Source organism: Amblyomma maculatum, chromosome 5 (assembly GCF_055883805.1).
Source record: "Amblyomma maculatum isolate TAMU_Amacu chromosome 5, ASM5588380v1, whole genome shotgun sequence".
NCBI classification, from domain to species: Eukaryota; Metazoa; Arthropoda; class Arachnida; order Ixodida; family Ixodidae; genus Amblyomma; species Amblyomma maculatum.
This window is the reverse complement of record NC_139348.1, coordinates 149,321,870-149,337,230: the sequence shown is the minus strand read 5'-3', so window position 1 is coordinate 149,337,230 and position 15,361 is coordinate 149,321,870. Positions and strand designations below refer to the sequence as shown.

At 42.2% G+C, this 15,361-nt stretch overlaps 1 protein-coding gene across 1 annotated transcript in view; it reads right to left on the bottom strand.

Annotated features, from left to right (window-relative positions):
* The window catches only part of LOC146189922 (putative sodium-dependent multivitamin transporter), a 94,765-nt gene that overhangs the window by 65,748 nt on the left and 13,656 nt on the right, over positions 1-15,361 (bottom strand). Inside the window, exons 9-14 of the mRNA XM_084605383.1 lie at positions 12,855-12,943; positions 8,293-8,402; positions 7,131-7,198; positions 6,908-6,994; positions 4,463-4,619; positions 458-589 (exon numbers count right to left, since the gene is read on the bottom strand). Coding sequence (XP_084461509.1) covers positions 458-589; positions 4,463-4,619; positions 6,908-6,994; positions 7,131-7,198; positions 8,293-8,402; positions 12,855-12,943 — 643 coding nt within the window. The remainder of the gene's footprint in view (positions 1-457; positions 590-4,462; positions 4,620-6,907; positions 6,995-7,130; positions 7,199-8,292; positions 8,403-12,854; positions 12,944-15,361) is intronic.

The following is a 15,361-nucleotide window of genomic DNA, read 5'->3' as shown; positions in this document are numbered from 1 at the left end:
AATTTTGGAATCTGAGCGCTTCTGCGCAGGTTGCACAAAATAGGCAACCGAAACCTTTTTTTCATTTGACCTTAAAAAGAGTTAATATTTATGATTGACGTATTTGACAATCGGAAACAATACAGGCGCCATAACACAGGCTGCAACTCTAAAATGAGTTCAGTCGTCTACAATATATACAACACGTAACATTTCTCTATATACAACACACATATACAACATGTACAATAAACGCAACACGCAACATAAGCAGACCTGGTACCTGCGAACAGGTCCGAGTGAGGAGTTGACTAAATCATATTTTTTATTTCTCAACAAAGGAACAAATTTCCAAGCCTTCCCCTACTAATATTGGCTTTGTGTATTGAAAAAGTGTCAGTCTACCTTCAGCGCACGTTAAACCGAAATGTAAAATATCATCACAAGAAACTTCTAATATAAACGTCACTGTACTTACCTGTAGAGAAGCTTAGTATGGTTCCGAGCACGATGGTCAGGAAGGCTCCAATGAAAGAAATCCAGAAGAAAGACAGCCGATACAGTGGGAACACACCTGGGCTGCATGAGGTTCTCAAGTCAAAGCATGCCGCTATCATGATTCTTTATCAGCATACTTTAAAAGGCAAAAAGCGCCCAAAATTGAATATGGTAGTAGAGGATGCAGACGATCATGAATTATAGAGATCGCAAGAACAAAAGACGAGCAGCACATGAAGAACATTGTAGCAGTGTGTTAATTAATATAGCTTAGTCTAGTTAGTGCAAAGATATATGGACTTTGTCTGGCTACTATTTTTTTAATATGAAATAATTAATATTTATATCCATCAGATCGTGCATATTTTTTGGAAAACATAGAGGGTCTCCAATGTGTTTGGAAATGTTCGCCTATAACTTTTCAACTTTCTGGAAAATTGCTGTGCGTTTCACTAAGACAGGCAAACAAGCACACATGCAGTGACTAATACTTTATACAGTTGTAGCATGGGCATGAAAAGCTGCTTTTAAGGCGAAAGCCTTTATTGCCTCATCGTTGTCATCAGCAAAAGTGTAACAATTTTGCGGCGGCTCTGATTGGTCGAGAAGGGATGACTTCACGAAGGTCTCGACCAATCACAGAGCACCACCACAGTATGCGCGAATGCGTGCCTTATATCTCCATATGCCAATCTATGATTAATTACTGATTATTGACTTAGTAAGCAATTACTAATCAATAATTATTACTAATTTGTGTCTAAACAATCCCCAATTATTTACTAATTATTATTTATTGCATACTTAAATATTACTTATTTGTGGCTGCTGCGCAAAATAATGATTAGTTACTAATTAAGGCCGCGGACCCGGTAAAATCAACCACACAACAGTAAACGTAGAGCAACTGTGAAGATGCAAGGAGCGTGATCCCGTCGTTGCCAAGCAGAATTCACTTACGTGCACACACAAAATGTGAAACAGTAGTCGCTCAACTTCACTCGTAGCAGCATTGATCGCTACATGTGCAACAGTCGCGTAGCAGAATGCAGCACTCAGGCTTTCGCCTTTCATCACTTTAGTCGCCAAAGTGTCCTCGAATTTTTTTAAATAACGGGTACAGGTGAACGGACACACACAAGCGTTGGCATGCTAGAACTGAATACAGTTGTGGTGCGAGCACATAAATACAAGAGAAGACATCATGAAGACAAATTCGAAACCAAAAGCACTAAATTTCGCCATCATGAATTAAGAAAATGTGTTTTTTGACAAAAACTGGATAAAGAATGGCTCGTACATATCTTGGCTAAATTAGAAAACGAATAGTTTGCTAATACAAGAGGCCCCTTTCCACGTGGTCACACAGCCTTCAAAAACTTCAATTTTTTTCTGAAAAAAGGGGCGATGCTTGAGCATCACGCGCTGCTCAAATAAGGAAAACCATTCCTTTCAGGTTTCAGAGTTGCACCAGGTTGCTGTTCTGGACAATGGCAAGAGTCCTATCAATTCCGCGCTCCGTCTACCACACTAATTCCGCTAATTCACACTAATGCCATCCGACATAATCCACACAGCTTCATGTAAAAAACGAGAATGACAAGCGTCAAATTTGTGAATACTTCGCAAGGCTGTGTCGATGACATTTCGTCAGCCAAAGATGTTGAGCAAGAAGGATCGAAGACATCTGTATTCTCTCTTCTTTAGACTAGCCAAAATTATAAAACGCCACATGCATCCACAGCGGCGGTTTGATTAAAAGACTTGGAAAAACCTTCGAACACGCAGGTAGGCCTTATGATGAAATATGATTGTTTGAAATACCATTCTCTCATTTTCTGGTATAAATCTGCGTCATAGGTTTGGGCTAAGAATAATAAGAGTATAGGCGACGGTGATTTGTCCGGATGTTTCCTTTCAATCGTGTAATTCCTATGTGGGAGAGGTTTCTTCACCTCGCAGTCAATCATATTTAAAGGAGATGAAAAACATAACATTCAACTCGCTGTATGGGGACAGAAATGTATGATTATGCACAAAAAGTTTAGCAACACCAAATTATTAGGTTATACTTATTTTGCTCATCGATGATTAACGTTTACTTCTTCTAGTGAGAAGAAAGGCTGAGAAAAAGATTAGGAATATTGCTTGTGATACCAATCTGAAGGAACAGTGAGGTTTAATTAAAGCCACAAGCTGCTACGTAATTCTTATACATCTGCAGAGCTTCATTGCCTTGCTTCTGGGCTGGAATATAAGTAAATGTAATCGCCATTCCACAAGTTTGATGATAGAAATGTTTTAATAGAAAGCTTCTAAGCATATACTGGTGGGCGAGTTGGCTCGAAATTCTTGCAGAAAGCACTAAAAATATACGACAAAAAGAAAAGAGGACACGGAACACACACGTAAGCGCTCTGAACCCAAAAGGTCAGCAATACTTCTTCGGACAATGTGAAGATACACTACTATATAAACGGTTATTCTTCAGTCTAGCTTATTTTACCTGATATTTAAAGCCTTTTATTTTTCTTTTTTGCGACGCACGAAGTGGCTTCGATGGCAAAAGCCGCGATGCAAAAGCTAAATCACATAATAGTAAAAAGCAATTCACCTTTTGAGCAGAAAGTTCTAAATTGTACTTATTACACGCTCAAGTACACCTACAAGATCGCTGTTAAATGTTCTTAAAAGTGAACAGAACCTCTAACGCAAGGAGTTATCAAAACTCTTCCTCTCAGATTTATCACATATACTATATTTCGCACTTATTTCATGGGTACACGAATTATTATCAAGTGTAATTCAGGTATCCCTCAAGAGTTCATTACTCGTTAAGGAAGGTTGCTCAGTTCCTTTAGAACGAGGGCTTTTCTTTTTTTATTGCTTATTTATTCAAACCCAAGATAGGTGAAGCCCACGAAGGGAAACCGGAGAAGTGAATATGTTTGGTTGGCGAGCTGATAAACCACCTCAGTTATACATAGCCTACATGTGCTCTGAAATGTGCGTGCGCTTCTAAGGAATCGCTACCACGTTGTTCTCAAGTAAGCTGATCATTACGAAGTGTCTCCATATTTCAAACTGCCTTCTTAAGCAACATCTAGAGGTTACATTTTCATGTTCAGTTATTACCTATTACAACTTATATTGCTCAAATTGTTTTCCTAGCCAGTGTACACCCACAAGAGTCGCGAACGCGTCACTCGGGCAAGTACTAGCGGGAGAATTCTCGAGGAAGGCTTTGAACACTGCTGGAATAATTGTATAGTTATTTTTTAAGGAGACTTAAATAATGCGCAGATAGATACGTCATCATAAAAACAAGCGGCGAGACCACCACAAAAATTGCTCCTCAGCGTACATTTGAAACTGTGTAGCACATTGTACAAACAAGACTAACAAAAATTATCAAAAAATTATCAACAAAAAAATACCAACAAAACCATTTCTCAATGAGTGGCAGCAATTTTGCTATGTCTGTTTCAGCCATTTGCGCTGTTAGACTGAAAAACGCTATTCTTAGAGCTTTTGAGGATTTAATTATCTGAACTGTGGCAAAACAACTGACTTTTTTTCTAAATAACAACAAATCCCAAACAATTCCGACCATAGTGAAGGACTTTTGGCTAATGTGTTACCACTTAGAAGAAAATTGGATTAAAAGCATGTAAAAAAGCAAATGCATACAGTGAAAAATTATGTGGCTGCCGCTCCTTCAACGCAGTGTGGTAACTAATGATGGAGAAAATGCACATAATGTATATATTGTAATAATCTCTTGTAACTGATAGGTAAATGATAGTGCTGGAAAAAGGGGAGTCGAAAGTAGCAACGTCCGCATAAGTTTGATCTCGTATATATGTTTTATATGCCTGTCTTGTTTTATGTTTTATCATTGCAATTTATATATTTGTGCAATGTTTACAAAACCCCTAATATACATATCAGTCCAAACTGTGATGGCGCAGTGCGTACAGTGCACCTGCAGGGTCAGATGCAACAGCGGTGCTATTGGAGTGTGCAGGACAACGGTCCAGTGTCTTAGGCAGGTAAGGTGGTGGGCCGTCGCCAGAGACGATTCTCCCCACAGCATGCCATAGCTGCAGCGCACAAACCAGCAGGCTTGCCCAGGCAGCACCCTGTGAATTGAAGACGTCAGTGTCTTGGCCAGCGTTTAACTCGGGCAAGTTGCTCATAAATCATTATTGACCCAGTCGTAACAGGACAAGGAAGAGGGTAAACAGGAACAGTATTTTTTGAGCGTTGAATTGCGATTACTCTTATTGCTCAAATACCTGCTTTTATATCCAGGTACTTAAAAAAACAATAGTGAAAGCAACAGCAGAGAAAGGAATAGGCAAATTTAAAATACATTTCGTGAGGAGTGGTTATCCTAGTAAAGATAAGAACGAGTATTTTGCAAGACAGAAGCATCGATAGTTGATACGCATGCTTGCCTTTATCTGATATTTTATGTCATCCTACGGCCAATTCTATTCTCACGCCATCTTCGTGAGGATTAATTGCGTTGCTGAAAACCTCGCCGCCATTACCTGCCAGTAATTTCTGCCGTGACCTCCCAATTGGTTTTCAAACCGTTTTTTTTTAGTTTTCTGTGCAGGCACAGCCGTATTTTTAGGTACCTGCTCGTTTGCGCAATGTATTTGCAGCACTTTTCCCAAATATAGCAGATTGTTTTTTATGAATGATATTTATTTCCTCGTGACATAAGAGGGTTATGTAATGAATGCTGATGAAATGATAAACAAATGGAAAGAAGTTTGCTGATTTCATGAAGTCCATGATTGAGTGATGATCTAGCATCTTAGTCCAGGCCATATATACAGCATGATCCCTAGATGAAATACCCACTACCATTGGTGGCTCATTCTTGTCCGTCTCAGTGCTACTTAGTCCCAGAGCAAAATTGTGAATGTCGGCTTCAATGTTCTCGCATTTGCCTATGGGACACCCTAGGCGGTGATATAAAGGCCGCAAAAGAGGTCAAGTCCGAGTGACGACAGAAGTGGGGGCAATCCCGACCCGGAACTTCCAATGAGCATAGGGTGAGACCGCAGGGGAGGGTTACCTCACAGATGGAGCTTTTTCCTCAATGTTCTCAGTTTCAGTTGTTACTTTCTAGGGTCGATGCTAAACGTGGTTAGAAATTTCGGAGAAATTTCAAAGTCGCTCCACGATAAGCTTCTTTCATTGCTTTATTTCATTATTTTGGGGCATCTACAAACGCTGTTTTGGTGAATAGTGTGATTGCATTTAATATAAGGAGGCCTCTGCGCTGTAAATTCATTTCATAATTCAGCGCCGCATGTACGGCTCCTCTCCTATCTCGATCTGTTCGCGCTGTGTAGAGAGTTGTCAGAGTGATGCTCGATAAACATCTTTGCCTAGGCACGCATGCCATCTTGACCTTCTATAGCAGCGGTATTCTCCTCCATGCCGTGGTCACACTATACCGCTCACGAGTATCCGAGTACCCAGTTGCCAGATCGACAGCTCGACAGTCGTCAGTTGTGATGGCGACATGTAAATAGACCCCAGCCGGACTATTGGATTCAGAATACGATACGCAAAACCTAGGCTACGCAGGGCGTTCGGACGGCTTGGGTTAAAGCGGACTTCACATATATGTCGGCGTAGTATGTCCCCTCAGATAATGTGGCAGCTTAAGAATGTATGCTTTTTATTTGAAATGACGTGTGACATCCTAAGGCCAGAAATTAATAGAGTTGTGATTTAGCAGAAAGCACAGCGGATGAAAGGCGCAGTAAATTAGAGAGTGGAGCAGCAGCCGTCAGTCATAATAACGCTGCAATAATAATAATAATAATAATAATAATAATAATAATAATAATAATAATAATAATAATAATAATAATAATAAAAGGCGGAGCTTAAGGTATGCGCAAACTATTCGCGCTGAAATTCTTTTGAGCAGGAGAAAAACATGTCGACATCGCACGCGCGTAACTCGAGGCGAGATAGTGGAAATACGCAGCGCCGCGGGCAGGTATCGTGAAAGCACTTCCTTTATAAAAATCGAAGACTGGTAAATAACAGCGTGCCAGTTGAACGATGTTTATGGAGGGCTAATATGGAGTAGGCAGCGCTGGTAAAGTTTTTCGAATACATAGAAACATGTCTCAAATTTTTAACTCAGCGTATCGAAAACCTGAAATAACCGAACAGCCGCTCTCATATTGCGCTTTAACAAAGTGCCCTACCAGTTGGCCAATTTCGCTTTCTCTTTTTGTCTGGTTTCATTCGTCCGTGAGGTTCCTTGTGTTTTCCTCCTGTATTGTAACGTAGGCTCTGATGAATGTGTCAAGGTGCGTATTTTATCGGCACATACTGTAGGCGGCGTTACTTAGGCCTTTAAGCTTTAAAGTCAGAGGAGGGCTGCGTATACCTTTGCGTTGACCCACGGTGACGATACAGCGAGAAGGACGAGTCCGATGAATGGTCCAGAAGCGGATGAATACAGAGAGAGGAACAGCTGCGCAGAAAGTCGATAAGCTAGTTGCTCCATTAGTAAGAAAGCCTTGAAGTGAAACTACGGCACAATTATTCAACAGGTGAGAAAGTAGAGATCGAAAGCGAAACTTTGTGCTGCAGCAAGAGACAATACATACTTTCGTGGCTGTTCCCAGCATTGGAACGGCAATGGCAAACAACGTCATTGTTGTGCCGCTGGCTACCGCTGAAATAAAGTTGTGATTCACAAAATCATTTTTAAATCACAAACTAAAAGACTGAGTGTCAATGTCAATGTATTCAACCTCGCGCTTTTATTGTTGTCTGTCCATTCTTTACACTCCCCCCCCCCCCCCCCCCCCGCCTGAACCACTGCCTGAACCGACGTTCAAGTTCATCTGCAAGGACAAACCTATTAAACTGCACAACTAGCTCAGTAGTAAGCAGGCTTTGAGTTGAACCCATTGCATCTACAGGGGGTAACCCACAGTTGAAGAAGGTAGAAGAAGCTTGATGGCAGCTCAAGGAAAATCATCGACTTTTACGATCGCACCTTCAGGGGAAGCACTCTGAGAATGCCTACCTAACGTATAAACTGGTACACCACTGATCGAAGACCACAAATTATTCAAGTAGCAGCCATAAACCAGAATATTAATTTGGAAGCTTCATGGGGTATTTAGTCACTGTACTTGCCTGCAAAGTTCAGCCGGTGCCGTTATGTTTACACTCTGATTATTGAAGCTAAATATGGCTCCGTTAATACTTCCAGTCAGGGCAAAGAGCGCGGAGAAGTATAAAATACTGCGTGTTTGATAATAGAAGACTATAGCTATTTTTTTTTTTTACTGTCAACAAAAGAATGCAACATTTAAACTTTTCTAAGAACGTTTGCTGTATCAAATAGCAGGCTGGAAGCGGGGAGAGGCGTTACAAAACTAGATGTTTTGGAGCAATAGGAAATGCATGTCTCTCACAATTAAGAAATGAAATTAAAATACACTTAGAAATTTTGCAAAGTGAAAAAGAAATAATTTTTAGAGGATCGTAATACACCGCGTCAGTCTTATTACCACGTTCTAGCAAGCAATATTTTCAAGCTTCTATTCTGTAAAAATATGAACTGCTATGCTCTGATAAAGAGATGGTGCAGAAATTGTTTTTCAGAGCAGAGTCCAGAAGGAATCATATTCCACATTTCAAGACCCGGCAATGCGCGCTATTTCTCAGACCTTTACGCATACTGCTTGCAAATGGCTGGTCAAGTAACGCATGCAAGTGCAGTTGCATTCGGCGTTCACCGAGTGCAGTTGTACTTACCAAGCAGGCGCATCGCAGTCACAGCTCTTTTCTCGCTCATCTTCACGTAAGGAGCAATAATGTCGACGTAAATAGTGGCCGTGTTCGAGTTTACGACAGATGACACGGTGCTGCCAAAAACGTGAATACCAAACAGATTAACGTCTTCTTCACTATTGTTTTTTGAGTTTGCAACGAGTGGTGACCACGTACTCGTCACGGCAATGTGCCTATTACACCCGGAAATCAGTGGACATATCCACGGCAACGTTGTTGTTTTTTTTGTCTACACCGTATAGTTACTATAGATATTTCAATACATAAATGCACCATCGCCAGCAAGCCTTCGTAAGGCATTAAGTCGTACAGGAAGTTTTATGTGGTACGGTAACGCATGCTGAACGCCAAAATTGCGTGTAAGAATTAAGAAATAGGCATGGTTTTCACAGACGACTCAACAATGAGGCAGAACTGCACTGAATTCTATTTCATAGTGCGCAAACTCACAGTTCACAATGTTGCCCGACTAAAGCCTGCTCTTTAAACCATATTCGGGCCACTCGACCTGATTGTGGACCCAAAAAAGCAGTTCACTTTACATTTCTGTTGTCCTAGACTATGCGAATGGGAGAAATCTCCCTTAGCTACATGCAGCTTAAATCTCGCACCTGCTCTACCGAGATACCAAATTGAGCACTAGGACTCATTGCTTTCTAAAACAAAACAAGCAATAGTGGAAGTCATACTTAATCGCATTTTGATTTTGGAAGCAACAAACGGCGAATGAAACGAAATTATAATGTGCTCCCATGCATGTTCAACTTTTTCGGAGTTGAGGGATTTATTACCATATAATACACAAAACAGGTGCCGCGAAGTGCCATGCGTACTCATGCATTTTGACTTCCAGTCTTCGAATGCTCAACTCGAGCTAAAAATATTTCGAGGGCAGTGTTGAATCTACCCTGCAGAAATGCGAGAGCCTAAGCGTTGTGGAATCTACGCTGCAGAAAGGCGAAAGCCTAAGCCTTCTTGATGCACACGGTGTATCACTTTCGCTCTCAATATCATTATCAGCCAAATGGACTCTCATTATTATTAATAATATCATCATTATCAGCACTTATTGAAGCGTAATTGTCATCGCTGCTATTATCTTCACGGTAGACGAGGAGAAATGTGACGTGCGTTTCACGATCGAAGGCGAGTGCAGTTCGTTAAAGCGCTCAGCTGGGCATCCAAGGAATGGAAGCTCACGGCATCATGGGTTGTCTTATGAATTCACAATCTCGCTATATCCTGTGGAATCTCGCGAATAACAGTGACGCTTCTCGTCGCCGGACGAACAGGGTCATGGCCGCGAGTATGAGCCATTAAAGGCTTTCACCATAATAGCATCGGCTCCTATTCAGAACACTCGGCTATGTGCCCAGCATTTTCGGTGCAGGGTATAAGCGCGTTTTCCCGGCGAGGAATTTTAAGGCAAAGTCTTTCTAGGCTCATAAAACGAAATTCTGCTCTCTGGATCTGTGCGTCAGATCTGTGCTTGGGTTCTGTATGCTGATGCTAATAGTAATCCTGTCTCCACCTGGAAGCGAACCTCCATCCATCGGATCCCTAGCCGAGCGCTTTAACCACCCGTGCTACTTCTGGAATCATGAAATGCACGTTATAATTCTCCTGCTGTGCCGTGAGGATGATAGTAGCGATGATAATGGCGCTACATTTAGTTGATAAGCATAATGAGAGCAAACCTGATGCACCGTGTTCAGCAGCAACTCTCAGGTTTTCGCATTCCACAGCGCTCTCGGAATTTATGTCTTCCTCTAACAGGAAGGGGCGTTTTGCAAATAGGAATTTGATGTGTTGCTAAGCGAAAATTTGGGACACTCGCGGCATTTACTCTCTGAGTGGTTTAGTTGCCTCGCGCTTAGGGTTTTCACACCTGGCACACAGGCGGGAAATGAGGCTGTACTTACGTTCCGCTGTTGCCAGAGTTTACTTTCCTGTTTGGGCATTTTCAGGTGTACACACATCATTATCAAATATTTTACTCTGTTCTCTCGTGACAGGGTCGCTAGAAAATATGTGTGGAAATTTTCCACAGGAACTTGACTGCATGAGTGGCCTAACCGTGGGCTTGTTTTTCGTACTGCGCATATCGTGAAGACCACATGTGCCACGGCGTGTGGCTGGAATGTAGAGGCGGTGTTCCATACCAGATGGGTTCCATACTACGTTTAAAAAGGGGGCATACCTTCTCATACCAAGCACACCTGGCATAAAGGCGGCAATGAGGCTGTATGCATCTTCCACCGTGTTCAGACAGTTCAGTTTCTCGTAGCTACTTATCTTTTTTTATATATTTTGAGCAAATGCAGGTGTACAGATATCAAACCGGAAATTATTTACTTTGTTCTCGCTTGAGAGATTAGCTGGAAAATGGTGTGGTAATTTTTCGCGTCTGCTTGACTGCTTAATTTGCTTAGCAGTGGTCTCGAGTTTCGTGCAGCGCATTCCTTGAACACCGCATTTGCTTCTGCTTTTGGTTGAAATTTTCGGGCTGTGTTCTTAGCCAAATGGTTCCCATACTACACGAAAAAAGGGGATATACCTTGTCACGCCACGCAGATAGTGATGCCAGCAGGTGGTTTAATAAATAAAATATGTGGCAACACCTGTGAGCCAAGGCTGGGCAGACACTAATAGACTAGGCGATTTATTGTGCACAAGTGGAGTAAGTGGCGCCGTGTGGGAAATATGTGTTTTGAGTTATGCTTCCCTCAGTTGATGTCATAGTGGAAATAGAGCTTACAAAATTTGTTTTTTTTATTGGTAAACGGCGATTTCCAGAGCAAGGACACAGTTTGATGAAAACGGGAGGTGATATCTTCCTCACACTATACGGGGTGGGGACTTTAGTTGAACATGATGCTGCAGCAATACACACTCAAACGAATGTCAAGCTGACAAAAATTCAAGATTTTTGTGTGAAAAAGTACAGTATGTAAGTACACGCTTGTCAGGTGTAGAAGCATTTTGCTGCCGCCTGTTTCCGCCCTTTGAGCCTTGTAATGTCTTAAAGATTATCCTACCACTAGCCACACTATATTTCATAACATTTCAGGATAGTGAGGAATGCACGTTTTGTTCGCAGAAACATGATTACAGTGTCTACACCGTACGGAATTCTCAGGTGGCTTTATTGATTTCTTTAAATACCCACATGTCATCTAGGTAGAGAATTTGGTTTAGATGTGATATTAGCTTAGTTTTCACTTTAATATACGGGGATGTCAAGGGATGGTGGATGTAAAATAAATGTTCTTAGTTTTCAGGTATCGCGCGCAAGAGCAGATTGCTATTCGAGGAACTCGCTTTAAACCACCGGCATATTTTGTGCAATATATAATATGTGCATCAGAGCCTTCACCACTTGAATCCCTATCACGCTCGTTGTGGGTTCTGAAATTGATAACTGTGCTAATTCAAATTTAAAAACTTTCAGCTTCCTTGGGCTCAAGGAGGAAAGTGATAGCATTGCTGCAATATTGTCTTGTAGTCACCGTCACCTGTATTCCTTTAACGCAAGCGTTGAATTGTATCTGTCTTGTGTCACGTCGGTGGAAATAATTTGGCTATTTGCTTCACGTATTCCTATAAATATAATTTGCTCCAAGCAGTAAGATATCTCCGGATGGTGAAGAGTTTGTAGGATGAACAAGCCAGCGTAGCCTGACTTAAGCCTATCAGGAATAGAAAATATATGAGTGCAGACTTATTCTAAACTATGCTTCAACATAACTTAACAGCTCTTGGGGCAAACATTGTTTTCCGGAGCTGCTGCGGCAGCTTCTTTACTAGTATGATGAGGCTCCTTCTTTTGCTTTTCATCAGATAGTGCCCGAAGGGGCAGTGTTACTTGTAAGTGCAGAGCTAGTAATAAAAAAGAATGTTGGTTCTTCAAAAGAGGCCAGGAGTTTTCAGATTTGTGCTAATTGGATGGTACAGCGTGGGGGATTCTAGCATGGCAATGACATCGCAACGACAGGCATTAGAGCTAATGTCCTTCGCCTTCAACTATTATGTCTCGCAAGGGTGTAAGAACGGGCTAATTGGTAGTTCATCTTAGGAAAACAAAACAGCGCTCTCGTGACACACGGACAAAGAGAGAAATGACAACACAGCGCTTTTTTCCTAAGACAAATATTTTATATACTCTTCATCGTCTTCCCAAGCCCCTTTATATATTTATCATGCCCACTACCTCTCGCTGGAAGCACATTAAGACGCTAGAGCTCTGGTATATTTACTCCACTATACGAGCACTGCAGTACCTAAAACCTCGTCGTTGGCTTTGTACACACGCCGTTGTCTATAATGGCTCATCTACAGATAAGGAAGTAAAAAAATTGAGATAAGGTTTTGTTTACTCCAACTTTATTCATCGAGTTATTGAAAAACCTGCAATTTCTGCAGCAAACCAGCTGTGTTAAAACATTTACCTTCACATCTAGACCAACTCAGGACTATTTGGCTTTCACAATTTATTATACATATGCCCTTCCTATCTTATCTCTCACCTTGTGGACGCGCCGAGGAGTCCAGCAAGAAATAACCCTCGTAGCGTCGTAACATCGGACAGGCTATCTCTTATGTATAATGGGAGAATCTGGAAAGCAACAAGAAATTTCATGGAAGCAGTGGCAGCTGACGTCTCGGAGTCAGCATTCCGTTTCACAATACCAGTAATCGCTTCTTTTAAACAGCACTTTTCTAAGACGATTGGGTGTAAGTGCATCGTCAGCATTGCAATTTCATAACTTTGGCTACTGCTGCAATTAACGCAGTCCCCGGAAAAATAAAGCCAGAAATGGTTTGAGAAACCAGTTCAAGCGGACATGGATCCATTATAGTGGTGAATTCAGCCTGTTCATTGATTTGGGACAGGCGACGCTGAGCAACGCTCAATGATGCCAAACGGAAAGACAACTCACGCGTAGATTCAGAGCCTGCGTTAGCGCAACTGATCGCGAAGCTTCAGTAGAGCGGATAACTTTAATGTTTACAGTTCAGTATACCTTTTTTATCGGCTGGTTAATAACCGAGTAAGTGACATCTGCAAATAGGACGAGGCTATTGAACACAAAGTTTGCGAAGTCCTTGCATACAGTGTCAAGAGGCAGTCCTTAAGCAGTCCGCCACAGCGTCTTGATCCACGCCCGCTAACCGAAATCAACCTTCTCGGAGTGTGGAAGCTGTAATGATCGCGATGCAAATCTGCCAAGCACTGCTCCGTTCAGAGTCATGTATCGGACAAGTTTGTCCTACCGAATAACAGCCCCCCTCCCCTCCCCTTCCGTAGCATTACTCTGTTTTGCTCTCCTTTTTCTTGCTTTCGGTGCGATTGATTCTCTCCCTGCGACGCACACATTATTTCTACCTAGTTATGATTCCTTAGCCAAATATGACTGAATTACCATTTTGCATCATTTTCCCCAGTATGTTTACTGCTGACAGTCAATTACGCTGCCTAGTCAAGTGGTGTAAGACGTGCCACACACTCGTGAAACAACGCAGACAGCAACAAAGGCGAAGATGCTATGCAAACCAGGATTTTGCTAGGGCATAAGAGCTAATAGTGCGCTTTCAGTGGCTTGGTATGTCATGTAAACATATGCGCCATGCAGATCATCTCACGCACAATTTGCACTTGGAAAGCTACACACTATTCAAAACTCTGAACACAGCCTTTATTGGCCGCATGAAAGAAAACTATTCTCTTAATTTTGCAATTTTGCTTCAAAAGAGTCTGAAGGAACAGCCGACAGCCGAGCGCAACAAATCACTACCATCACCCGACTTTCTTTCAGCCAGAAGCAAATGGCCGCATGCGAAAATAAAACGGTGCGGTGCTGCGTCAGCCTATAAAATAAGCTCAAAGAGAAATATGCCAAAGAACCTCTACCTCTTTTCATGATTGCACTTGCCACGCGCGCACATTTTCTTTTGTAAACTTCTGTACTTTCCTTTTCTAAAAGAGAATCACCTTGCACTGCTAATCCCATACTTTCCTTTTCTAAAAGAGAATCACCTCGCACTGCTAATCCCAGCACCAATGAAGACCACTTAGGATTAGTTGCCACACTTTTAAGCCCGAATATTCAATCGTAAAATTGTTAGCAAGAAATGAATCGAAAGGATAAAGACATTTCCTTTTTCTGTCTCGACATAATAAGCGAGCAAAACATGATAAACGAAATACTACATCGAGAAGTTCTACCTAGCTCCGCCGCAGATGTGCAGTGGTTAAGATGCCCGACTACTGTGCATCAGTAGCCTGGTTCGATCCCGACCGCCGACGGCTGCGTTTCGCTGGAGGTGAAACAAAGAGGCGTTCGTGTGCTGTGCGATGTCAGTGCACGGTAAACATCCCCAGGTGGTCTAAACTACTCCAAAGTCCTCCACAACGGCCCCTGGGTCTCTTTCCACTTTCACTGCCACCTTCCTCTCTTCCCTTAAGGCGCGGTTCATGTGTCCACAGAAACAAGTGTGACAGATACAGTGAACCAATTATTATAGTTCAAGCGAAAGCTTAATTCACTACACCAGGTAGCTAGAGCCGTCGGGTATGCACGGTTTCACCTTGAGGGAGATTTATAGGTCAAACTTCTGTGTTAAGCCTGGTGCCACCATGTGACGTTTTAGTAGTCACATAGGCCGCCAAGTGGCCCGTGGTCACAGTCAAAGTCAAGGTCACAACAAATGTCGTCGATTATGCACTTTTTTCACCTTCAGGGAGATTTAGAGATCAAATGTCTGCTAAGCCTGGAGGTCCCTATGCAACTTTGGGGCAGTCACGTAGGCCACCCAGTGGCCAGTAACTACTGTCTAGGTCAATGTCAAGATAACGTGACCTGGTAGCCGCCATGTAACTTCGGAGCGGAGTCACATAGGCCAAAACAGTCTGTGACCACTCTCAAGGTCAAGGTCACGAGAGATGCCGTCTCGTATGCACGGTTTTCAACTTGAGGAATATTTAGAGGTCGAACTTCTGTGTTACGCCTGCTGGTCGCCATGGACTTTGGGG